We start from the raw sequence: 24,155 nt of genomic DNA, 5'->3' as shown, positions 1-24,155 counted from the left end.
TGGAATAAGAGCGAAATTAGTCAAAACACTAAATTAGCTATATACAAAACAGCGTTCAAAACAATTTTAATTTATGATCTGAGAACTGGGTTAGAAATAAAACACTTGACCAAAGTGCTTTATTTCTAGGAAAGAGTTCTGGGAAATATTAGGGGAGTGACTCGCATCAGTGAGAATAGAAAAGAAAAGAATGCTTTCTTGATGCATTCAAGAATATATAAGCATAGCTAATCTCTGGTTGGGTTGGTTACTTAAACAGAATGAGAAAGGAAAGATTAGCAAAAAAAATTTTATGCTCCTGCTAGGATGCCAGAAAAAAAGAGCCAGAGGGAGCCCAAGATGAAGATGGATTGTTTCGATCAGAAGTGCGTTAGACGGCAGAAATATAAGATCTGATAATATCGGAGTCTAGACAGTCTAGATTAATCTGGAAAAAAACTGTCGATAGGAAGTTAGTAAAGGTATAACTTTGTCATGTGGTCTTATCACTATATCATGCGCGTGCCCTAAGGGTAAATGTTAGGAATTTCATGATGACAATGATGATGATACGCAAATGTAGTCTAATTAAAACAGTATAGTGGAAGAAAAGAAAAAAAGACAGATCCATCTAACAGTCATTATTGACTGTTAAATGGATCTGTCCTGTGGGATAAATTGGCTGGCTGAGTGGTTAGAGTGCTCGCTTTACAGCAAAGAGACTGCGGGTTTGAATCATGCTATGGGTATGGATGTTGTGATGGTTCTACTAACTTTGGATGAAAAAGATCTGCGACCCTACCATTGTTATAGCAGAGGACTTCAAAACCACGTGAGGTAGGGGAGTGACCATAAGGCGTCTCACATACGGACGTCAAATGTGAGAACTTTTCTTTTTAGATGGATTTGCAATATATCGTTTATTATTTTAACCATTTTTTAAATTTCCGATTTAAAATAAAATAATAATACTATATCGCAAAATACCAATGAATGTATTGCATTAAAATATATTCATTATTATTTTACAATTATCATAATAGATATACTAGGAAGATTTTAAGTGTAATACATGCTTTCAAGTTGGAGATTTGTTTTAGCTTCAACTTGAAGGCATGTATTACACTCAAAATCTTCCGAGTTTAATAATGAATATATTGCCGATGTACAGTTCTCAATAAAAGTAGCATGTTATGATTTGTGTATTGTTTAAGTTCGTGCCATTCAGACATTTAATACATAATATACGATTTTTTATAATGAAACATAACATAATTCTTTTCCTCCTGTTTCAATAGCTGGACGCTTTATTGTGGACCAAACGCCAACAGTTGGGTCGGCATTACAAATTAAGGGATCGTCAACTTCCAGAAATTTTCAAAACGGAACCGGTGACAGAGAAGTGGTTGCAAATAATGAACAAATTTCAGGTCAGGCCTTTTTCTTTTGTCAGAACATTCAAATGACAGAAATATACATAATGTTATCTATATTTTGTTGTTATCTATAAAACCTAAACATCAACTTCCTCTCGATAAGACTGTTATTAACAAATCTAGTTCCGATCTATATTAAGTTGAAAAAGATATTCTAACTAAAAATTTTAATCCCCGAGATATACTCGTCTTCCTAATGAATTCGTACTTGCAAAAATAGAAATACGTATTCTTTCCATCTCAAGAAGCTAATTTACGACGAAAGGAATCCAGCTTAACAATTAACAACGCAAAACCTCCAATGTGTAACTCTACTATGAAAGAACGTCAATCCTTAAAATTTCTAAAGAAAATAAAGGATATTATAAATCTCCCAGCAAATAAAGGAAATGCAACTGTTATCTTAGACACCGAGGAATACCACAACAAAATTTCATAATTACTGCAGACAGATACTTGTTCTATTCACCAAAGAGATCCAACTCGTGAACTCCACAATTGTACCAACAATCTCCTCATACCTACTACAGAATTTCCTAGAGATTTAAGATTATATCCACGATCACTTCATCCTCTCATTCATCGAATATATGGTTTGATGGAAATACATAAGGAAAATATTCCAAACTTAATTACAGCTTTTTTTTTATTTCTCTTTTTTCACTCCTATATTTGTCAGCCGATGAAGTCTTATAGAAAGGAAACTATTTTTAAGTTGAAAATAATATGTAGTTTTTTTTTCTATTTTGATGTTATCCCGAAACTTTTAGTCATTTGTTTCTTCACACACCCACACCCACACACACACACACACATATATATATATATATATATATATGTGTGTGTGTGTGTGTGTGTGTGTGTGTGTGTGTGTGTGTTCGTCCTAAGTATCATAGGACATCTTCAGTACAGTTAATTCAAACACTACTGCAAATCACTTACATTTAGGGAGCATGCTTACAATGGAATCTCTCTACGCGTGCATTATTAAGTCATCCTTAATTGTGTAAAATGATTTTATATATGTTATCTCATTTAATGTAACCCCCTTTTTTTCAGATATATTTTAATTTAACTCTATAACTCTATGATAATGCACGCGTAGAGGGATTCCATTGTAAGCATGCTCCCTAACTGTAAGTGATTCGTAGTAGTGTTTGAATTAACTGTACTGACGATGTCCTATGATACTTAGGACGAAATATTTGGTTAGTAAATATATCTTGTTACTGTGGTTACGTGTGTATGTTTAGTCATGAATGCCCCACAAGTTTCATTATACAAGAAAATATATACTCTCTGCAATGCTGTGTGTGTGTGTGTGTGTGTGTGTGTGTGTGTGTGTGTGTGTGTGTGTGTGTGTGTGTGTGTGTGTGTGTGTGTGTGTGTGTGTGTGTGTGTGTGTGTGTGTGTGTGTGTGTGTGTGTGTGTGTGTGTGTGTGTGTGTGTGTGTGTGTGTGTGTGTGTGTGTGTGTGTGTGTGTGTGTGTGTGTGTGTGTAGACAAATGGTTAAGGAGAAAAAAGGAACCTGTTATCAAGGAAACTTGTTAACAGGTTCTTCTGGAGGTCACCTATACCAGTGCTTCCCAAAAATTAAAATATTTCACGGCCCCCCACCCCTCGAAAAAAAATCGTAATAGAAAGATATATTATTATAATATTTATTGTATTTATATTCAATACAAAACATACACAGCGAATATTGCAAAAATCAAATGCAAATATTACATTTTTTGCCTCTTACCGTTTGGTTCTGAAGACGATGCGGGCTGTTCTGGTAAAATAGGAAATACTGTCCTTTTTTTTTTTTTTTGAGTCTGTTTCTGCTTCTTCTGATTGTTCGCGGGAATTTTTTTTTATTTTTTTATCAGCCACTTATCCATCTCAGGGTTAATTTTTTTAACGTAGAGTAGATCAAATAATATCACCACTTACCAATACTGGCACGCCACAGACTGATAACATGAAATTAGTGAATATTACCTGAATAAGGGAATCCCCGGACCAGGAACATTGTTCTCTTTTGTGACGTTTCTCCCTTTAAGGTATTTAAGCCTAACGCGAAACAGACAGCAAAGGCAGGTTATTAAAACATGCATATGATTGGTGCGGTATTAACAAAAGATCGCGCAACCGAAAGATAAAAGCATAGCTGACAATTGAGTTGAAATGCTAACTCTCCTCAACCGAATTCTATGTGAAACTGCCATAACATTCATTATATATATATTACTTAGTTTTAACACTTTTACGAATTTTAACACGTTCGTTTGAATCTTATTTGCTGCCTTGGGAAATCGAACTCACACATATCTAATTAATAACAATAGTTTTTAGTTAGATACTGTGTTTGCCTATGCAACATATGGTTTTGTTTCAGTCTATACAGCATAGTTTCTGTATGAGGGGACATGTGATTCATTAATTAGCGTGTTTTTATCCCAGTTGTCTCTAATTGCACTATTTGTTGAGAAATATATTACACAGACTCCTCATGCCTTATTCACTGGGCATAATAAAAGTACTTGTTTTTATTGCCTCTGCAGTATAGTGGCTGTTAGAGAGGGTGTTGTTTACCACTGCAAGCTTACAAAGTTACTATCTCCCCACATGAACTTGTTTAAGCTTTTTTTTTTTTTCATGTGTGAAGTATATGCAAAACTTTTATTGGTAACAGAAAACTAGCTCGGATGACAGTGATAATATAAAACGAGTTTTGATATGTATATAAAGTCAATATCAACAGTCCCTGATTAGGAACGCCTAATGAAAGGGATAGGAAGATTTGGAGCTTCCCTGGAGAGCATTCGAAGTAAATACAATTAACCACTGCTTTGAAATGAAACATATGAATAAACAATATTTACTAATATTCATTAAGCGCCGAAATACGCAGGAATCAAAGTTTGTGAACCAACACCAATGTGTGAATTTTTCCATTAAAATATAAAAAATAACAAAAAAGAAATAATAAAAGTTAAATACGTTTCTTTTAAAATAAAAAAAATCTACTTAGTCTTAAAACATTTTAAATTTGTTTTCATTATTTCACGGCCCCTCAACAAAACTTACGGCCCCCAAGGGGGCCACGCCCCACAGTTTGGGAAGCGCTGACCTATACGGTTCACTGCCTTCTGCTACTGAACACATTCAAAAATTTGTAGGGGAGATTTGGGTGCTACCATCTCAAATGTGGGAGAAATATTTTATTTCTCGCACATTTGGGGTTTTGGGATTTGGATTTATAAAGCCTAAAGAGTTGAACAGAAGAGACGTAGAGTTTTGAACAAAAACAAATAAGAAGTTTTGAAGACCGAAGCGGTTATGGATTCGATAGGTTTATTCTAAGATAAGCTAAATGACTCAACCCAAGAAGTGAAAATTGGAACATTATCAAAAGCAGTGAAATCGATTAAACAAACAAGTCTTGATAGTATTGAAATTCAGTACTTTATTCCAATCCGGATAAGATTATCTTGAGAATGGCGAGGAGAGTCGTTTAATCTTGAATGATTTCAGTAGTACAGTTTCCCGAATGAATAAGAATACGAATGAAGAGCACCCTATTAACAAACTATGAACAGGATGAACAGGATTTTTAAGTTGGATAGAGAGAGAGAGAGAGAGAGAGAGAGAGAGAAGATCATTGATATTGGAGATAACATTGGAGATAACAAAGGGCGTGAGGCAGACCATAAGATGGTGGCTTGTTGAGAAGGCCTTGATGCCATACACAATTAATAACTTGATTAAAAATAATGACCATACGAGTTTCTCCAAATTTTTTCAACGCCTGTGTCCAAAAGTGGTTAAGGTTAGCAGTTCTATAGAAGGAGAATGGTGGAATATGAATACCAATCTCGTTCTACTAACGACAATGGTGAGATTCATATTCCATCATTCTCGTTCTACAATACAAACTATTTAACTGATGGGTCTTGAAGCTGATTGATGATTGCCTTCTTCGTTATCATATATAATGGAGAAGGCAATCTTCATGACATATATAAGATGAAGACAATGGAACGATAATCTTAAGGCTGACTTTATCTTCCTTTTCAGGTACAGTCTCGATAAAGTCTTGCTTCCGTGCTGTTGGGTATGATAGCTCATATAGGCATTGCAGGATGGGTGTTAATTCTGGAACACAAGTTTTGAGCAGAACTGGAGGGATGCGGCCAGGACCGGGAGACTTATTAGTGTCAAGTAAATTAGAATTTTTCGTATGTCCTTCTGGTAACATACTGTGAGAATTTCGTGGTATTTTGGGTTGTAGTTTTATCTTGGTTGTCGAGCTTTACAAGAGTTTGAGAAAAGACAGACGCTAAATATCTGTTTATCCATTGTATATATATATATATATATATATATATATATATATATATATATATATATATATATATATATATATATATATATATATATATATATATATATATATATATATATATATATATATATATATATATATATATATATATATATATATATATATATATATATATCTACACCCCCCCCCCACACACACACTGTGTAAAAAGATGAAGATTACATCTAGATTGTTATTCTTTTTCCCACTCGAAGAAGGATGTTCATGAAATAATCACACAACAAACTTACCAAACTGCGTTTTATCGGTACGTTCTGATCGGCTAGTTCACTTTAAAATAATGACCTTGAAAACCTCTATGAAGCTATCCATCTTGACAACATTGTCGGCCTATAGTATTCTGCAACTGTCTTCAAAGTGTGCATTATTTCTTTTGAATAGTCTCCTTACTATAAGCTCTTTATCCTTTAAACCATCAGCGTTAACTTTAGATAAAGAAACGACTCAAAAGTTCACAGTGAACTGTCTTGAGACACTGACTTCGAATGTGGGATTCTTATCAACATCTTAAAACATTTTAATCAATAGTCAGTTGCAAACCTTTCAGTTGTTTCTTTATCTAAAGTTAACTCTTTCCTAGTTATTGACTGTAGAGAGATGTATGAACGAATTAGATATTGCATCCCTTTCAGCATTTAGATTTAGTCAGTGGAATGAAAATGTGGTCATTTCATGACGCATGCAAGTGATCATTTTTATTTCACTTTTTATCCATAATTTTAACTTTTTATCCGTAATTTGCAATATAAGCGCTTTTAACACAGGCAATAGTGCTATTACTATTAATTGTTATTACTATTCATTATCACATTTGCAAAACTTATTAAGGCGTGACTTTTACCAGTTAAAATGTCAAATTAAAAGTTTCATGTATAATTCAATAAGTGTTGAATGTCAAATTGAAATTCATTACGCTATTGCAATTAAAAACACTGTTTATGCTAAAAAACATGTGTTTTTATCTTTTCAGGATAATCATGCAAAAAGCAGACACTACAATCCGAAGAATCAAGGATATTGATTCGGTGCAACGCTATCAATCTTTTAATAAATGTTAAGTATCGTCAGGCAAGTGATTGAAGCTGCTTTCCTCATCCTCATCTTGCATATACTGGATTGGGAAAAGTTAGGGGGGGGGGGGAAAGAGAGATCTTTTTTGCACAAAAGGAGACAACAAATATTAAAAAGATGATAAATGTCATCATATTATGGATTACCAGTAATAAATCAGTGGTGTACTATAATTACTTCACGTATACGAATAGAAGAAAAAAACGTCTTATGTTTTTGTAGCATTTTAGAGCTACATAAATAGCTGTATTTATATGATTCGTAATTTTTTTAATTCTTACACCTTGAAAATGAATTACACACAAAAATAAATTTGCATAATATGAATTTATCCATTTCGGCGATCAAATGGAACTATAGATTTAGAAAATAACCAGGTGGCCTTTCAAGGACTCCTTAATTAAAACAAATTGAAACTATAAAATACAAGTGGCGCCATGATACTGTCACAACAGAGACATGATACACAATTTATTATTCTTTCTGGATAGAGTTAAACTAAATAAGATGACAATGCATAAAATAGCGTGTACCGTGTACGAATCAACATCATACGAAGTGGATCTATACGGCTTTTCACAGTCAAACACTAAGCGCAACTGCGTGATGTATGTACTATGAAAACGAAACGAAACATTCACTGTAAACGATCATATAAACTTGCTACAAAGCAGGCGTCGAAGTCAACTATATTTGCTGAAAGTTCATGAATCAGTTACTTTTTTTTATTGAAAAAATATCAGAAGAGTTGAACGGCATTAAACCAGAAGACGAAATTTAAGCTAGTCTTATGGTTGTGAAAACTGAGCACTAGCAAGAAGACTGACCCAACTACAGCAGTTATGCCTTAGTTTAGGCTACTGCATACTAAACACATATCCTCTTCCCCCATGCCTCTCATCATCCCTTATATTCTAATACTATTCTTTTATTTACAGATACATATGACATACTGATTCGATGCATTTACAAATTTATAATATTCATTTATTATTTATACGTTTACGTAGTGAAAAATGAATATCTAGTATTCATTTTTCACTACGTCTGTTGTTAAGATATTTGCTATATAGAATTTTAACTTATCTTAGAAAATTAAATTAATTTCGTATTTGTATGTCAATACTTTCACATCAAGCTTTATCTCGAGCAAGGTTCTTCTCATACATCCAGGACTGTATTTAGTGCTATAATAAAACTTTTGGCTTTGTTTGGTTTGCGACTATGCATTATAGTGTATGTTGACCTTTTCACTGTATAGGATAAATTTCATTCCAATACTAAGCTACCAATATATACCAAATAAGCAAACTAGAAGGATGCGACAATTCTCATGTCCAAAAAAGCTCTGATCGAAGTTACATTCATTTAAATTAGTAATACTATGAGCTTTTCTGGTTGTTTAACCAATATGGTTTTCTTAAAGTGAATTCATTGTCGACTGGAATTCAAAATCTGATAATGAACTCTTGAACGAAGAATTGAATATCACTCATGTAACATAATTCAAACACATGCAATTCTCCGTTTTGAATTTTAGTTCCCAGTTAACATACTCGTTAACCCAACAGTCCATAATTAAGCTGTAAAAAATTCTAGTGATTCCTGTAATTTATTACAGGAATTACCAGCTTTTTTTATTTACAGATACGTATGTATGTTATTTCTGCACCCCTACTAGATCTTTGTTTGGCTAATTGCAGAATGCACCTCTGTGCTCTGCATTTCCTCATTGACTTGAACTGAAGTTCAGATTCATGTTCATATCATCATCATCATCATCATCAAATAAAGGAGAATTTATTGCAATTTATATTTAAACAAAAAGCTGAACCTTCAGCCTATATATTCCTGACAAGTGAATCCAAATTGCTTTCCTACTGCAAACCTAATGGTGATTAACATGATCATTAACAGTAAAACTGGGACAGTTTAATGTGCTGGAGCAATTAATGGAGAACATTGCCAAATTTGGCTGAATTCTATGCAAACCACTTCGCAGCCAGTCTATTTTTGTCACTAATTTCTTCAATAATTAAAGATGAAATGAAAGATGAAAACAAATTTTCACAACAGCATTGCTTATTTAGGAATATACATTGAAAATGTGCACATTTTATATTTGTATTCTATTCTAGCAATTTTAAATATAAGTAGAGGAGAAAAAGAACACAAGTACAAAGAATACTAAACTTTATAAAAAAGGAAAGATAATTTTAAATTTAGAAGACGAGGTGAAAAAAAAAAATCTGCCCCGTCCTCAACCGCGTAATTGACTGCTTTTGCTTCCAATTATCGGCTGTTCAGTACTTTTTTGCGCAACATTCAAAAACTAAATCCACCAAGTAGAAATAACTGACAGCCACAGATTATTAGCTTCATTTTCAACACAGTAACGTGTATAGGAAATGATGTGAGCATGGTAGCCCCGTGAAACATAGCCTCGAACTTGATAAGTCTACTAAAGGAAGCATTCATTATGATTAAAGGGTACTTTCTCGTTCTTTTCGCTGATCGAAAAAAAAAATTAATATACATGAAATATTCTACATAAAATGCAATTACACAAAATCCGCTGCTAATTAAGAGTAAATGTTTTGTGTGAATATGAAACAATAAGGTTCATTTGTTTCGAACCTACGTTACACTTTTAGTCAGCAGCGGTAGTGTTCGGACCGTAACCAATACTACTGAAGTCAGAAGAGAATGAACCCAGCGCACGCTACTGCTCGTCACCCTCTCGCGGTGCGAGGAATTGGCTAGTGACCAGGCTGCATTTTGTCTCACTTCATTCGAGGCTCGTAGTTTAAGTCGTTTCTCGTACTCCGCAGCGCCACTGTGTGACACCTCACGGAACCCACATAGATAGCGGAAAGCAAAGTAGATTCTCATGAACTCAACCTTGAAAATATTTACATCAGTTATACAAAAGAGCGATTTTACTTTGTAAAGTATATCCTTGCTTTACACATCCCCATTCAACGCGGGATCATTCTAACATGGTGGAAAATTATTCATTTTTCCCATTGAATTATCAAAAACTTTCGAAAAATATAATTATTTATACAAGAAAAAAGTTAAGACGAGTTGAAATAAATGAGCATGCAGCGTTTTTACATGCATTTTGAAAATCGGGTGAAAAAGCAAGGATGAATTAAAATTTGCTCCTTGGCTTAATAATTTTTGACGATGCCGCTCTTTCAGGGTCGGGTGCAAAGTAGCATACGAAATACACGAAAGACATACCAAGAAGATAGTGAGCAAGCTATTCCTTCCAGTCACTTAATTCGTTGTCCTGAATACAGAACACCCAATGAAAGTTTTAATGCTTTAACACCCAATGGTGTTAAAGCATTACTTTAAGGACCTTTTTTATCCTAAAAACGGTAAATTACAGTTCTGAATTAAAATATGAAACAAGTTTCTCGATATTCAGCACAACAGAGAAAAGTTTTCACCGCGTGGTGTGACACGACTATCTAGTTACTAGTGGCCCAAAATAATATGAAAAGAGAAAAATGTTTAGTGTCTACAATTTTCAAACTAGTTCATTCTTGGCTCATCCATGGTACTAATCTTTATTAAGGTTTCCAACCTTTGGTAGGTTGGATTGTGATAAAACGATTAAAAATGTAGAACGCTAATAGCAGCTCATTCGGGATAGACGAAACCCTTTGAAATTCCTTTATCAGAGCTTTTCACTTGGAGGTGAGTTACCCAGTCTCAGGCGCAGTCAGTAGGATTTTTGCTTTTTTTTATTTTTGATCAGAAATTTATAAATTGTAGCTAATGCTTCCGCTTTCACTGGTCATTCTTTATATTTTTTTTTATTTTCTAAATTTCCTTTTTCTCATTTACAAACTGACTGCAACCATTCACCGCATTCACACTTCCTTTTGACGTTTTACCCTCCACACACGATCAAGTTTTCCATTCGTGATCACAGCCTGATTCAGTCTTCGAGTAAATAATTGAGAGATTCGTTACTCCCCAGAGCAATCAAAAGAATTGACCACGGTAGTAACAAGAGTGATTAATTTTCATTTAAAAAAATCAAACTTGGTTGATAATCGACATCGGATAAAGAATACCTCCACAGAAATTTGAAGTACAGTTGAAGTATCACGTAATTCGAAATTTTCAGGAAAATCAGGAGAAAACAATTTTTCATTTCCTCGAATATTAATGAAATATCGCGAAATCTATTAGTTCCAGAGGAAAACAAATAATTGAACAAATTATGCTAAAACTTACAAATTAATGTAACCATCATATAATTAAACAGTGGAATATTCATTCTAACCGATTACTTAGGCAAATGAGAAAATTAAAACAATGAATATACATTGTGATAAAAAAGACTATAATTATCAACAAAATGATATTAAACTGAAACCTTAGCTGCAAAATCATTAAACTGCAATTTAGTTACCGTTTTGATAACGCAAAATATTTGCACAAAATGAAGAGTATCTGTTATAAGGGATTCACACAATCTTCTCTTTAGCAAATGATGTATAACTTAGGAAATGTTTAATTTACAATAAAGCTTAATATTTTATGAAGTAGATGTGTAGAAAATCAAAAGCACTCGTTTTTAGATGCAAATTGAATTATAATAAAAGTTGGATTGTAAAAATAATTCCAAGTCTATCTGAAAAAGTAATACGAGGATATCGCTTGGAAACAGTGCTATTAGGGGACGAAGCTTTTTCTCTAATCGTTGCAGATGAAAAATATGCACTCGGACTAATTAGAAATTTTATGTGATTACTCCCCACGAGAGGTTGCAAAGCTATAGTACATTAATACTGGATGAGCGGGATAAATTTTTTATCTATTAATTTTATATATTTTTATCGTTTATATAACCCAGAAATCTTGCTCTAGAGAACAAACAGATTTTGAAGCCGCTTGAAGTCTCCGATAAGCGGGACGGTACTCTCACATCGGTGATGAAATTTATCTACCTCTTAATGGCAATTCCATGCCCAATAGGATTCGAATCGCCGCTTCACGGTCGAAGAGCGGATACGGTAACCATTCAGCTAATCAAGCTGCCAATTTAGCACTTATATGCTTTCCTAACCGTATATACGTATTTAACTCTTAAACCTCTTGTATAGTTTACTCACCATCAAACCTGGTTAGCTTATACACTGCATGAAACGAATCTGTGACATTATAACCGGAAGAGAAGAAAAAAATAAAGAAATGCTAGAGGATGAAATTTAGTTACTTTTGATGTGCTGTTGTCACGAATAAGCTCTATTTCGGTCAGGAGAACCCATTAAATCACTGAATGTTTTTTTTTTCTAAAGAAAAAAAAGGGAAATTAACTGAAACATGTTTTCGATTTTTAAATAACATTTAAATTTTAATGAAACCACATTTCAATAATTGATTTCTTCCCTTGTAATCTGCTTAGATTTCCTTCATCTTTACCCATTTCTCCAATTATCCATTAACTTAATGCCTCTGTTTCTGCTTTAGGGTGGTCATAAGTTTACTCAGCGTGGAAATCGAATGGTTTTAATGATTGAAACATCCATCTTTACATTAATTAGCTAAATTAAATTCCGTCGCTAAAAAAAAAAAACAGTTTACCCAGCTCCAACTTAAAAAATAATGGAAGTAACCGAAGTGCACGATATCAGAGAAGTCTCTGAGGGTTGCGTTTTATACCAACAAAAGGTAGAGAACACCTTTGACTTCTTATATTTGCTAATATGACAACTAGATCAGTATATTACTGATCCCTTGACTTATTTGATCAATGAATTTCATTTCTTAACATCAGAAGTTTTATGTTTTTGCATATTCGTGTTTTGCATTTTGCATTTTCGTGTCTTTCTGTCTGTGGCAAGACCCGAAATAAACAAGCACAAGCGAATACAAATCAGTGATTTTCCTTGAATATAAAAGTCAAATTAGGAATAACAAAGATAATACATTGAAATATAAACGAATTAGACGTTTCTGGTACTAAAGTAGAACTAACAGAACCTTTAATTAACTAATCAGTATCTGATAAATATTACGGCTAACTAATAAGCTCAAAATAAACATAATGCAGTTAGATTTACACTATGACATGAAAGGAAAAGACAGACCAAGAAGGTAGGAGTCTGTTTTTCTTTCAAGAAGAACGGACTTCTCATTGATCTGACTGATCATTGCTTTATTTAGAATCATTTTCGCTTGTTCCTGAATGGGAAAAACAAACAAACAAATAAACACACAGAACGGCAAAATTCTTTGTTTTGTTTGTTTTTAACATAATATTTGCATTAACTTCTTTAAATGAAGGAAAATCCTAAGTGAAACATGGTTTTAGAAAAATCGTTTTAAGGCACAACAGAGATCAAACGATGTTTATACAAATGCTTTTCTGGAGAAGTTCTATTCATTTATTTCCTTGAAGACCATGTATTTTTTGTTTGTTTGTTTCTGTGTGAACCGAAGACGTGTACAGTTGTCAAATTGTTTATTCTATGTCGAATCGTTTTTTAATGTTTTGTGTAGTTATATATGCATGTATTATCACAATATTATTTCACATGTTTGGTATAAAGTGTACCAGGTAAAGATAACTAAGATTCATTGAACCATATGCCAATCGTTAAACATTCTAGAAATATTCTGTCGCTGATGTTTTGCAGAAATATTCAAATTGAATTACATAACAATTCGCCCTTTTATAAAAATAAATAAATAAACGGTTTTCTTTCATGGATACGGAAAAAAATACTTCAAAATAAACTTGATATTTTTCAGGCTCCGAACTAATAATTGCACTGCGAATCACTGCAAAACAAGCTCCACAATTATTATTATTATTATTATTATTATTATTATTATTATTATTAGTACCCCAAGACCTCATGGAGTCAAAGACTCATCTAGGAGGTCCTTTTATCACACACACACAGCTCATCATACCGTACCTTGAACACATTCAAACTCCTTGCAGACATCACACTCTCAGGCAAGGCATTTCAATCATTTACAACTCTGCACGAAAAAAACCTGCCTCTCACTCCCCTACTCGCACCCTCTTTATATAATTTCCAGGGATGACCTCTGGTTTTCCCCTGATCTCCCACTATTTTCTGTAGAACTTCTCCAGCATTGATCCTATAATAACCCCTTACCAACTTGTAGGTCTCTATTATGTCTCCCCTCTTCTTCCTGTCCACCAGACTCTGCAAATTACATCTTCTCAATCTTTCCTCATACATTCCGGAGATCAGAAACTATCTTCAATCGCCTTTGGACCCTTTCCAACATCTCTTCATCGTTCTGAAAACCAGGTGACCAAATCTGGGCACCATGTGTGGCCTAATCAAAGCCTTATACAACGGAACAAGAATCTCCCTACTTCTACACGTCAGTGTCCTCCGCATCATTCCTTTGTGTTGTCTTCACAATTTTGGCTATGTGTACCCTAAATTTCGGATCCTTATCGACCATCACCCCCAGATCTCTTATGTCTTCCACCTCCAGTGATATATCCTCACCAAGCATAAATTCTGCTCCCATCTTTGTTTTCCAAATTTTAAAACCTTACATTTTGCAACATTGAACTCACATCCCCATTTTCCTGCCCAACCACTCAATTTATTCAAGTCTTCTTGTAAGGCCACAACATCTTCACTACTCTTCATAATTCGTCCCAACCTTACATCATCTGCAAACAACTGAATATCTCCATCCAAATCTTCAAATATATCATTAATATACAAGTTAAACAGTAATGGCCATAAAACAGACCCCTGAGGCACTCCACTAGTGACTTTCCTTTACCTGGAGATCGCTCCCCATACACAACTTGTTGATACCTATCAGATAGCCAGTCTCCAATCCAATGCACTAATTCTAATATCCAACCTTATCTGCTCTAGTTTGACTATCAATTTATCATGAGGTACTCTATCAAAACCCTTATTATTGCGTCCATTATTGCTTCCATTAACGGATTTTCATAGGCATAGTACTTGCGAATGGTTGCATACCTACAGCAAGTAAAAATCATATATCAGAAAAGAATCTGGTTATCTAAATTCAGATTCACTTTAAACATGATTGTGGTTTTGGAATTACAGCCAAAGGAGCTAAGGCTATGAGGTACTCTTTATGTAATTAAGGGGTGGCCTTAGAATAGGAATTCAAATGTCACCTTAGAAAAAGTAAGATTTGAATTATTCATGCATTATGGAATTTATGCAGACTTTTGAAGCGAGATGGAATGGTCCTGCATAATTCTAAGACGAATCCTAGAATATATTACTACCTTTTATCTCATACTTTTCTGCCAAATTATCTTGTTTCCTCTTTTGATTTTCCCCCCCTGCACTCTGCTTAGATTTCCTTCATCTTTACCCATTTCTCCAATTATCCATTAACTTAATGCCTCTGTTTCTGCTTTAGGGTGGTCACAAGTTTACTCAGCGTGAGAAATCAAATGGTTTTAATGATTGAGACATCCATCTTTACATTAATTAGCTAAATTGAATTCCGTCACTAAAAAGAATAGTGACGGAATTCCAACTTAAAGAATAATGGAAGTAACCGAAATGCATGATATCAGAATCAGAGAAGTCTCAGGATTGCGTTTTATACCAACAAAAGATAGAGAACACGTTTGACTACTCATATTTGCTAATATAACAACTAGATCAGTGTACTAGCCCCTGGACTTACTTGAACAATTAAAATTCATTTCTTTAAGAAGATAATTATTCTGAAGAAAGAATAATTATCTTCCTTTAGAAGCATTTCTAAACTATTCCGCTTTCTTTATAATCATCTTTTTACAACAGAAGCTATTACAAAATGTTATATCCTTTACAACAGAAGTTATCAGCTTATGTTGTAAAGAATGATTTTTTTAGAAGTCTCATCCACATGGGATTCAGAACTCATATGAATGTTTAATGGTTAATACATTAAAGCGATGTATTTAATACATTCCTGTTGGAATCGTTGTTGTTGTACTGTGATCTATTGCCAAAATACACAATTAATGAGGAATGCACAGAATATTTACTATGGATGAATATTTCTGTCCGCTTATGACTGCATATTTTTGCATTGACAGTTAACATTTATAAGTCAGACAATCCAATGTATATATGAGTGAAGATTATTATTTATAATTCATTAACATAATGAACAGTTCTAATATATGCATATAGACCTAATTAATAATAATTAGCGAATTTTAATAAGGTTAATGTACCAATGCCGTGCAACCACGGAGACCATGCCCTTTGAGTGAAAACGACCTGAGCTCGGTTTCATCATGGAGAGAGGAATCTTTATATAAACTTTTACAACTGAGGCTCAGTTAACCGATTTCATATACGGATGCAGAAGTCTTTCCCACATAGGAGAAAATCGGCCATAGAACACATGCAGTTAACAGGCAAATTTACTATTAAAGTACGGTAGATGAATCAGTGATGATGATGATGATGGGTTATGTAGTGTATAGATGGTGGAATAGGCAGAGTAGCAGTGTAGACGGCGTGTGAGATGTGTAGTGTATAGTGCTCCAGCGATAGATCCTTAAACTCTATTATTATTTATATAATAATAATTATTATTATTGTTATATTTATTATAATAATTCTATACACAACATAACCCAGATATTATACTCTTTGGATTAATATCAGCAATTTACAATTGATATCTGCAGACGAAATCTAATATCGGGTGTGTCCACCCTTGGCTTTGATCATCTCCTGCACCCTTTGAGGGAGGCCTTCAACCAATATGCGGCACACATCAGGTGAAAATTTTCTCCATTCTTCCATCAAAGCAGCACTGAGTTCAACGACAGATCGAGGACGGGCTGCTCTGGACCTCAATCGCCATTCCAATTTTTTCCCACAGGTGTTCTATGGGATTGAGGTCAGGTCTCTGAGCAGGCCAGGGCAGTCGTTTAACACCCATCTCTTCGTACCATTCCATAACAGCTTTGTGGCATGGGGCATTGTCGCATTGATAGTAACACGGATTCGTTCCATAAAAACTTCACAGTGTAGGCGGCACCTGTTTATTCAGAATATCAAGGAACTGAGATGCCTTCATGGAACCACGAACAACGACCACTGGTCCCACTCCAAATCAGCTGAATGCACCCTACACCATTACTCTTCCACCACCAAATTTTACTGTGGGTACAACACAGTGTGGTACTCTGGAGCGATGAATCAAGCTTTCACCAGGTTGCCTGCACACCCACACCCTGCCACCAGACTAGAAAGAGGTGAATCTTGATTAATCGCTCCAGAGTACCGTTTGTCATTGGTCAATTGTCCATTTCATACGCTCTTTGCACCTGGCCAGACGAGCCACCTTGTTCGTCTTGTGTGCCGCTGTTCTTCAGGGGGTAAATCCCGTAAATGGAGTTCTTTTCGTACAGTATTATTGCTCATCATGGTGTTACTGGCGTTCTGGAACTCATCACGGATGGTCTGTGCCAATTGTAGCCAGTTTCTGCTTGCCTCCCGTTTTAACACCGTGCTGTCTCTGTCAGTCATTTTCGACGTCCGCCTTGGGTGTTTTCCTGCACTAGTGATGCCATAACGTCTCCATTTGTTGATCAAATCGCAAACGTTGATTTTGTATGCTCCAGTTGAGCGGCAATGGCATTTATGGACGTGCCACCAATGTGAGAGCCCACGATAACACTCCACTCAAAGTTACTGAGTTCACGTCGTGTTGTCATACCAAAGTCATTCTGGGACTAGAGAATATATGTATTAAATAGATATGATCTATTCATCTCATAGCCTGCGTTGGTCATTGTATTCCTGAATAACAGTCGATTAGATGGAGCCATAGATAATGGAGACGGTCCACCTGCAAAAATATTTATCCATTAGAAACAGATGGGTTTGATGACTATTTAGCATACGCAAAAGGAGATGAACCTACGAGACTTGTTGTTGTATTCTGCTTGATTCTATTCATTTTTGATCAAGTCATGCATAAGTAAAACTGTAAAACTTCCGTACGAGATCGGAAGCTTAATATAAATGTTTCTTCGCCTGCTAAACGAAATTCTAATTCATGTTTTTTCCAACCGAAGGACATCATCGCTTCGGAAAGTGGATAATAACTTGTTTTTGTTCTTTCACAAACTCTATGGTAAGATACGGGAAGAAGGTTTCAATGCTAATTAAAGAACTTTAAGTAGCGTTTACATGAAGTGATGAGCAAGGTCCAGAATTTCTTCTCGTTGTTGCAAATTGTTCAAAAATTGGTTCATCCCAGTACAACAATCATTGATACCATACTGAGATGGAAGCGTAGGGAGTCGACTGCAAGTGCTATCAGCAGTGGACGACCCACGAACGAAAGGTGGATCGTCCACTGCTGGATATTCCGGGCATTGACTGGAACACGAAATTGCATAAAAACATTCAGACCCCAGGTTCACAACATGGGTTTTCATGATAGGACCGCAATATACAAGCTGCACATTATCCGAACCAACATGCAGCGTCATCTTCAGTGGTGAAAAAAGCGTTTACAGTAAGATGTGGAAGCTTGGAAAACTATAGTTTGTAGCATACTTGGAATATGTAGCAACAAATCACGTTATACCCTTTGTCGAGCAGATGGATGGGTGTCGCAGATGACAGGTGAACAGCGAATGTGTCATACCAGAAGGCATAACATCAACTATGAAATTCGGAAGTGGTGGTGTAATGGTTTGACCCTATTGTTCGTTGTTTAGCCTTAGAACTCCGTTTGTGGTGCCACGAAATTGAACTCCGAGAGGTTTCTGAACTTTCTGGACACTGAAATGCTTTCTACTTTGTGACGTTTCTACGGAAATGTGATTGTCTCTTTCAGCAAGACAATACACCGTGTCAAAAGATTTTGCTGTAACTTCGTGGTTTGTGGACATTACTGTCATCACACTGGACTGGTCTCTACGGAGCCCTGATCTCAACCTTATTGAATATCTGATGAACTGGAGCTTTGGGGGAGATCAAAGGACATTCTTCGCACAACAGTCCATGACCTCATTACATGCTTACTGGAAGAATGGTCCAAAATTCTCATTGATCTTTATCGTACGCTTGTGGAAAGTATACACCGCAGGATTGCTACCGTCATCGCGGTGAAAAGAGGTCCTATATCTTATGAAGGTGGGAGCTATGACTGTTTTTTCCTCATCATATGGTGTTTGTTGACTTCTTTCAAAGCAATTGTAGCAGATTAATTTGAAAAATAAATTATGAAACTCATGTATATAACTATAGTATCTCCAATAACTATAGCAATGAAAAGCAACGCTACAGTTATCGGAGGTTCTGTGAATTCAGTGCTTTTCTGTATAATTATATACGGACTTGGTGCAAGTTTTAGAACTCCTCATTCATTCGTTGTTATTATTAGGGCCGGTGCAACACGGTAAGAGGGATAAGTAATGGAGGAGTTTGCTACCGAAATTAAGAAACATCCAAAATGAATAAATGAATAAATAAATAAATAAATAAATAAATAAAATAAATAAAAAAGAATCAATTATCAGTTAACCTTGCTCAATTAGTTATTTTGGAATAATGCATTCTTTTGTGCAAATTTTACCGAATTTCCTTTTAATCAATCCTTGTAATTAAAATCGCATTACACTAGCGATATATCAAGTATTGTGATCCATGGTTCCGTTTATTATTGTTTTATGCAGCTTTCAGTGAAAAGAGTATCTAGATAAACTATTATCTTAAGGAATAATGTGGTCATCAATGCATTCGAACTGTATGAACTACACATCTTTAAAATACAATACATGATTTCATAATCCTTATGACACACTTACATTCGTTGAAACATCATTCCAAAATTTGAGTATTGCTCCAATGATATTGCTGATAATTCCTGTCAGCAGAGCAAATGGGAAGCTGTCATTTTCGCACTATCATTTTATTATTAAAAATTTAAAAAAAAAATACCAGATGAAGTATTCCTGAAAAAAGACGAATGATTTTACCGCCAAATTGCTATTGAGAGCAAGGTATGTGGTTAATTAGATATTAATGAATTATTTTCTAATTTCATAAACGTAAGATCGCGAAAAACTAACATGAGCTTTGGTAAAACCCCTTTTTAGATCAAATTAATTTTTAAAAAAGATACTAATTTATTTTGCCTTTCCGTTTATACAATACTATGCATTTGCTCCCTCGTTACAATTTTATTATTATAAATTCGATCTGAACGAAAAAGTAGCATTACACTATTAGAGGAGAATGGTCCTGATTTGTAGATGGCCAAGTGCATCAGAAACCTTTTAGACCGTAAATTGAGATGGTATCAGAAAGCAAACATACTTTCAATGGCTTCTTACATGCAAAACTTAACGAAAGATCTACAAGATGTACGACTGGATAAATTCTCCTTTGTCATGCTCATTTTGTATCTATGGCATAGCCTGTATTGCTCTGTATAATTATAGTTTAGTGACAGGTGAAACGCAGCGAGATTATCGATTGGTACCCAATAAAAGAAAAAAAGAGTCAAAACTAATTTTTCAAGCCAGAAAAATAACGAGTATTGTGAGAAAAGCTAAAACGGAGTATGAAAAGAAATTGGCCATGCAAGCTATAGGCAATCCAAACGAATTTTATAGTTATGCCGCAAGCAAAAGAAAGAATGAATGTGGAAGAATAACTTTATTGAATGCAGATGCTACACGAGTGTCGGAAGCTAAGGAGATTGTTCAGTTAATGCGTGCTCACTTTGCTAAGATATATCAACCAGGTGTATGTAGCATGTTGCACAGTGCTACTGCTACATCGGACAAAGAGTTAGAGATTCATAAAAATAAGGTTGAAGGACTCTTGCATAACTTGAATAGGAATTTGTCAATAGGGACAGATGGAATATCAGCCCGTTTGCTAAAGGAATGTTCAGATGAATTGGCTAGGCCTTTCACACATTTGTATAACTTGAGTCTCAGTTCGGGATTGATACCACAGGAATGGAAGGAATGTAATATAGTTCCATTGCACAAGGGTGTGCAAAAACTGATGTGTCTAATTACCGACCTATTAGTATTTCTGGTGTGGTAGTGAAGATTTTAGAGAAGTTAGTAAGAACTCGCATACAGAAATGGATAGACAAGCATTCTATACTCTGCAGGGAACAGCATGGGTTTACTAAAGGATGGTCATGTTTTAGCAATTTGCTCATATTTTATAACAATGTTACTGCCAAGTTGGATAAAGGAAATGGATATACTATGATAATGTTAAATTTTTCTAAGATATTTGATAGGATACCACACGATAGGCTGTTGCGTAAACTGGAGAATATGGGATTGGAACATAATCTATTGACTTGGATCAGGGGATGGTTAACAGACAGATAACAAAAAGCGATATACAGTGGGTGTGAATCTGCCAGATTTGAGGTATCCAGTGGTGTACCTCAGAGTTCAGTCCTTGAGCCATTATTGTTCAATCTATAAAATAATGACTTCAAGCAGGGTCTATCATCAGATTTGCAATTGTTTGCTGATGATGTGAAGATAGGCAGGGCAATCAGCGATGCTACTGATATTCAGCAATTACAAAATGATTTGAATAGACTGGAAATCTGGGCAAACGAAAATGGCTCTCAGTTTAATGTTAGTAGGTGTAAAGTTATGCACTTTGGCGTGATTAGAGATCCAGCGACATATGATATTAGCGGGGTTATGCTACAAGAAACTGAAGAGGCAAGGGATCTTGGTGTATTGGTGGATAAGAATTTAAAGTTCAAAGGTCACATAGCAAAAGTTGCAAATACAACTCAAATGATAATTTCTATGCTGACGCGAACCTTGACATGTAAGGAGAAGGGAGTAATTTTGCCTCTTTATAAGGCTTTTATAAGACCACACTTGGATTACTGTGCGCAGATTTGGTCTTCCAGGATCCAAGGGGATAAAGAAGCTGTGGAAAGGGTGCAAAGAAGATTTACAAAGATTATATCCGGATCACGGGATTTAGATTATGAGAACAGATTGCGAGCATGTGGATTACAGACTCTGGTTAACAGAAGAAAGAGGGGTGATATGATAGAGGTCTATAAACTTTTGAATGGGTGTTACAGCATTTCAAATGATGAAATTTTTCATCATCATATGGAAGGCGAAGAGAGAACACGGGGACATCCATGGAAGTTAAGGTTGTTCTCAGTCAAGAAAGGGTTAAGAGCTAGGTTTTTCTCTCAGAGAGTAGTGAGTGAGTGGAATGATTTGCCCTTAGGGGGAGTGAGTGCATCTAGTGTAAATGAATTTAAGGGAAGATATGATAGTTGGGTTGGATAATTTAAAGCCTCCCTCGATGAGTCCTTGACTCCCTGGAGGTCTCAGATAATAATAATAATAATAATAATAATAATAATAATAATAATTCATGATGTAAATAAAATGGAAATTGAAATCGGTCACCAAGAAACAACATCATTGATATTACAATCAGAACAAATATCTCGGAAACCAGATCTAAGAAATGTAATGAACTGAAGAAGCTGTTCTATATCTACAGATGTTTCATTACTTCGACATTATCGGACTGATGTCATTTTCTCCACGAATAATGTGTCACGCTCAAAGCATGAGATTAAATGCCATTCAAATAATTGTTGAAAAAGCCATGGAAAGTAAATTTCTTTAATTCCATTATTCCAAATTCCTACGACTCCAGAAATCGTCGTATTTGGATGTTGTTGAGAGAATACGTTATTATTAATTTCCATGTTCAGTTCAATAGACTATTATTAAGATAATGTATAGTTATTTAAGCATTAAAATAATGTTTTTATAATTGTTAAAATTATTCAAAGTATCTCGTAGTGTAAATTGTGAATACTTTCGCTGTCGCTCTCCTTCTATAAGCTTCTTTCTTAAAATCAATTAACATACTTCATTAATTATTGTGAATCGTTACTCTTATAAATTGTAATTAATAATCACTGGACATTTATTCTAATAACGATGGAGGAACTTGCGTAAAGTACTTTACACTAGTTAAAGGTTTTCGACTTTTCCCCAGAGAACAAAGAATTCTTATCCTTTAAAAGTAATACCGTAATAATTAAGAACAATAACAAAAAAAAAGTAACGCAAAAATACCAGCTTAATACAATCTAGTTCCACTATAACAATCAGCATTATACCACTACTGTTACATGCATTATATTTTTTAAGGAAAAGTGATTCAAATGATAACCAAAGAATATAGAGAAGCAAATGATAGTACGATTCAAACAGCTGTACAACTTTGTTACAATTTTAATGCGTTTTCAATTATTCTTTGTTAGAACTGTGTGCTCTAAACATGAATCGATTTCAATCGACTGTAATTCATGAAACACTTTTTCTCTCGTCCATATTATTCTGCGAAACTGTATAAATCTTATCCTAAAATATACAATCGCATAACATTTATCTTCTAAGATGAAATCATAACAGGATCGTGTTTTCTTCTGAATGTTTGTTTGACTCGTTCACCTTCTCTTTCATCAGAAAATCGGTTTCTCGGATATTTTTTCATCACTGTTCCTGTCCACAGGCTATTTGGTTATTTCTCTTTCTACCATTGCAAATGAATCCACTCGTAAGTTTTCGTAAGTGTCGACGTCTGGTCAAGTGAGTTGTCATGTCGGAATATATTATGGAATCACATTGTAGGAGATATGAGGATTACGAAATAACTCCGATAGGATTAATCTCTTCACGACTGTTGGTTTTCAGAGGAGAAATCTGGCGAGCATTTCGAGGCAGCATTTTATCGGTTTATTTGTCAATATTTTCGGAAGTGCAAAAAAGGAGGACAGATTATCTAATTTTTACTTGGAAACCACAAAATCACTTACTGAATGCAAAATAAAAGAGTAATTAAATAGATAAATAATATCACTCTATAGATATGCAGGAACAGCACAGATTAAATCGATCATTTTAAGGATGAATTTCGTATTTGAATTAACTAGAAATGTAATGTAAAACAGTACAGTTTAAGATGGTTTTACCCTTTCTTTATTTAAGTATTAAATACACACACACACACACACATATATATATATATATTTTTTTTTTTTTTTTTTTTTACTTTGGGTATAATATATGTTAAGGATGCCAAGCTATTTTAAACCTGGTTTTAATCCATTTCCCAAGTAAGCAAACAGACAAGTAAGTCAAGTTTGTGCCTGCACGAAGTGCAAGTCTAGGCAACTAGTGGTAAAGGTGGAATAAGCTCTGATCACTA

At 34.7% G+C, this 24,155-nt stretch overlaps 1 protein-coding gene across 2 annotated transcripts in view; it reads left to right on the top strand.

Moving 5' to 3' along the window:
* The window catches only part of LOC150093855 (uncharacterized), a 39,021-nt gene extending 32,112 nt beyond the window's left edge, over window positions 1-6,909 (top strand). For both annotated transcript variants that reach the window (XM_090413207.1, XM_090413208.1), the window contains exons 3-4: window positions 1,278-1,409; window positions 6,776-6,909. In XM_090413207.1, the coding sequence (XP_090269333.1) occupies window positions 1,278-1,409; window positions 6,776-6,826 (183 nt within the window). In that variant the 3' untranslated portion in view covers window positions 6,827-6,909. The remainder of the gene's footprint in view (window positions 1-1,277; window positions 1,410-6,775) is intronic.
* Window positions 6,910-24,155: the final 17,246 nt, after the last annotated feature.

Source organism: Typopeltis vanoorti, chromosome 23, assembly GCF_054136105.1.
Source record: "Typopeltis vanoorti isolate ZY-2024b chromosome 23, IOZ_Tvanoo_1.0, whole genome shotgun sequence".
Lineage (NCBI taxonomy): Eukaryota > Metazoa > Arthropoda > Arachnida > Uropygi > Thelyphonidae > Typopeltis > Typopeltis vanoorti.
Note: the sequence above shows the minus strand (reverse complement) of the source record. Positions and strands in the feature narration are given on the sequence as shown.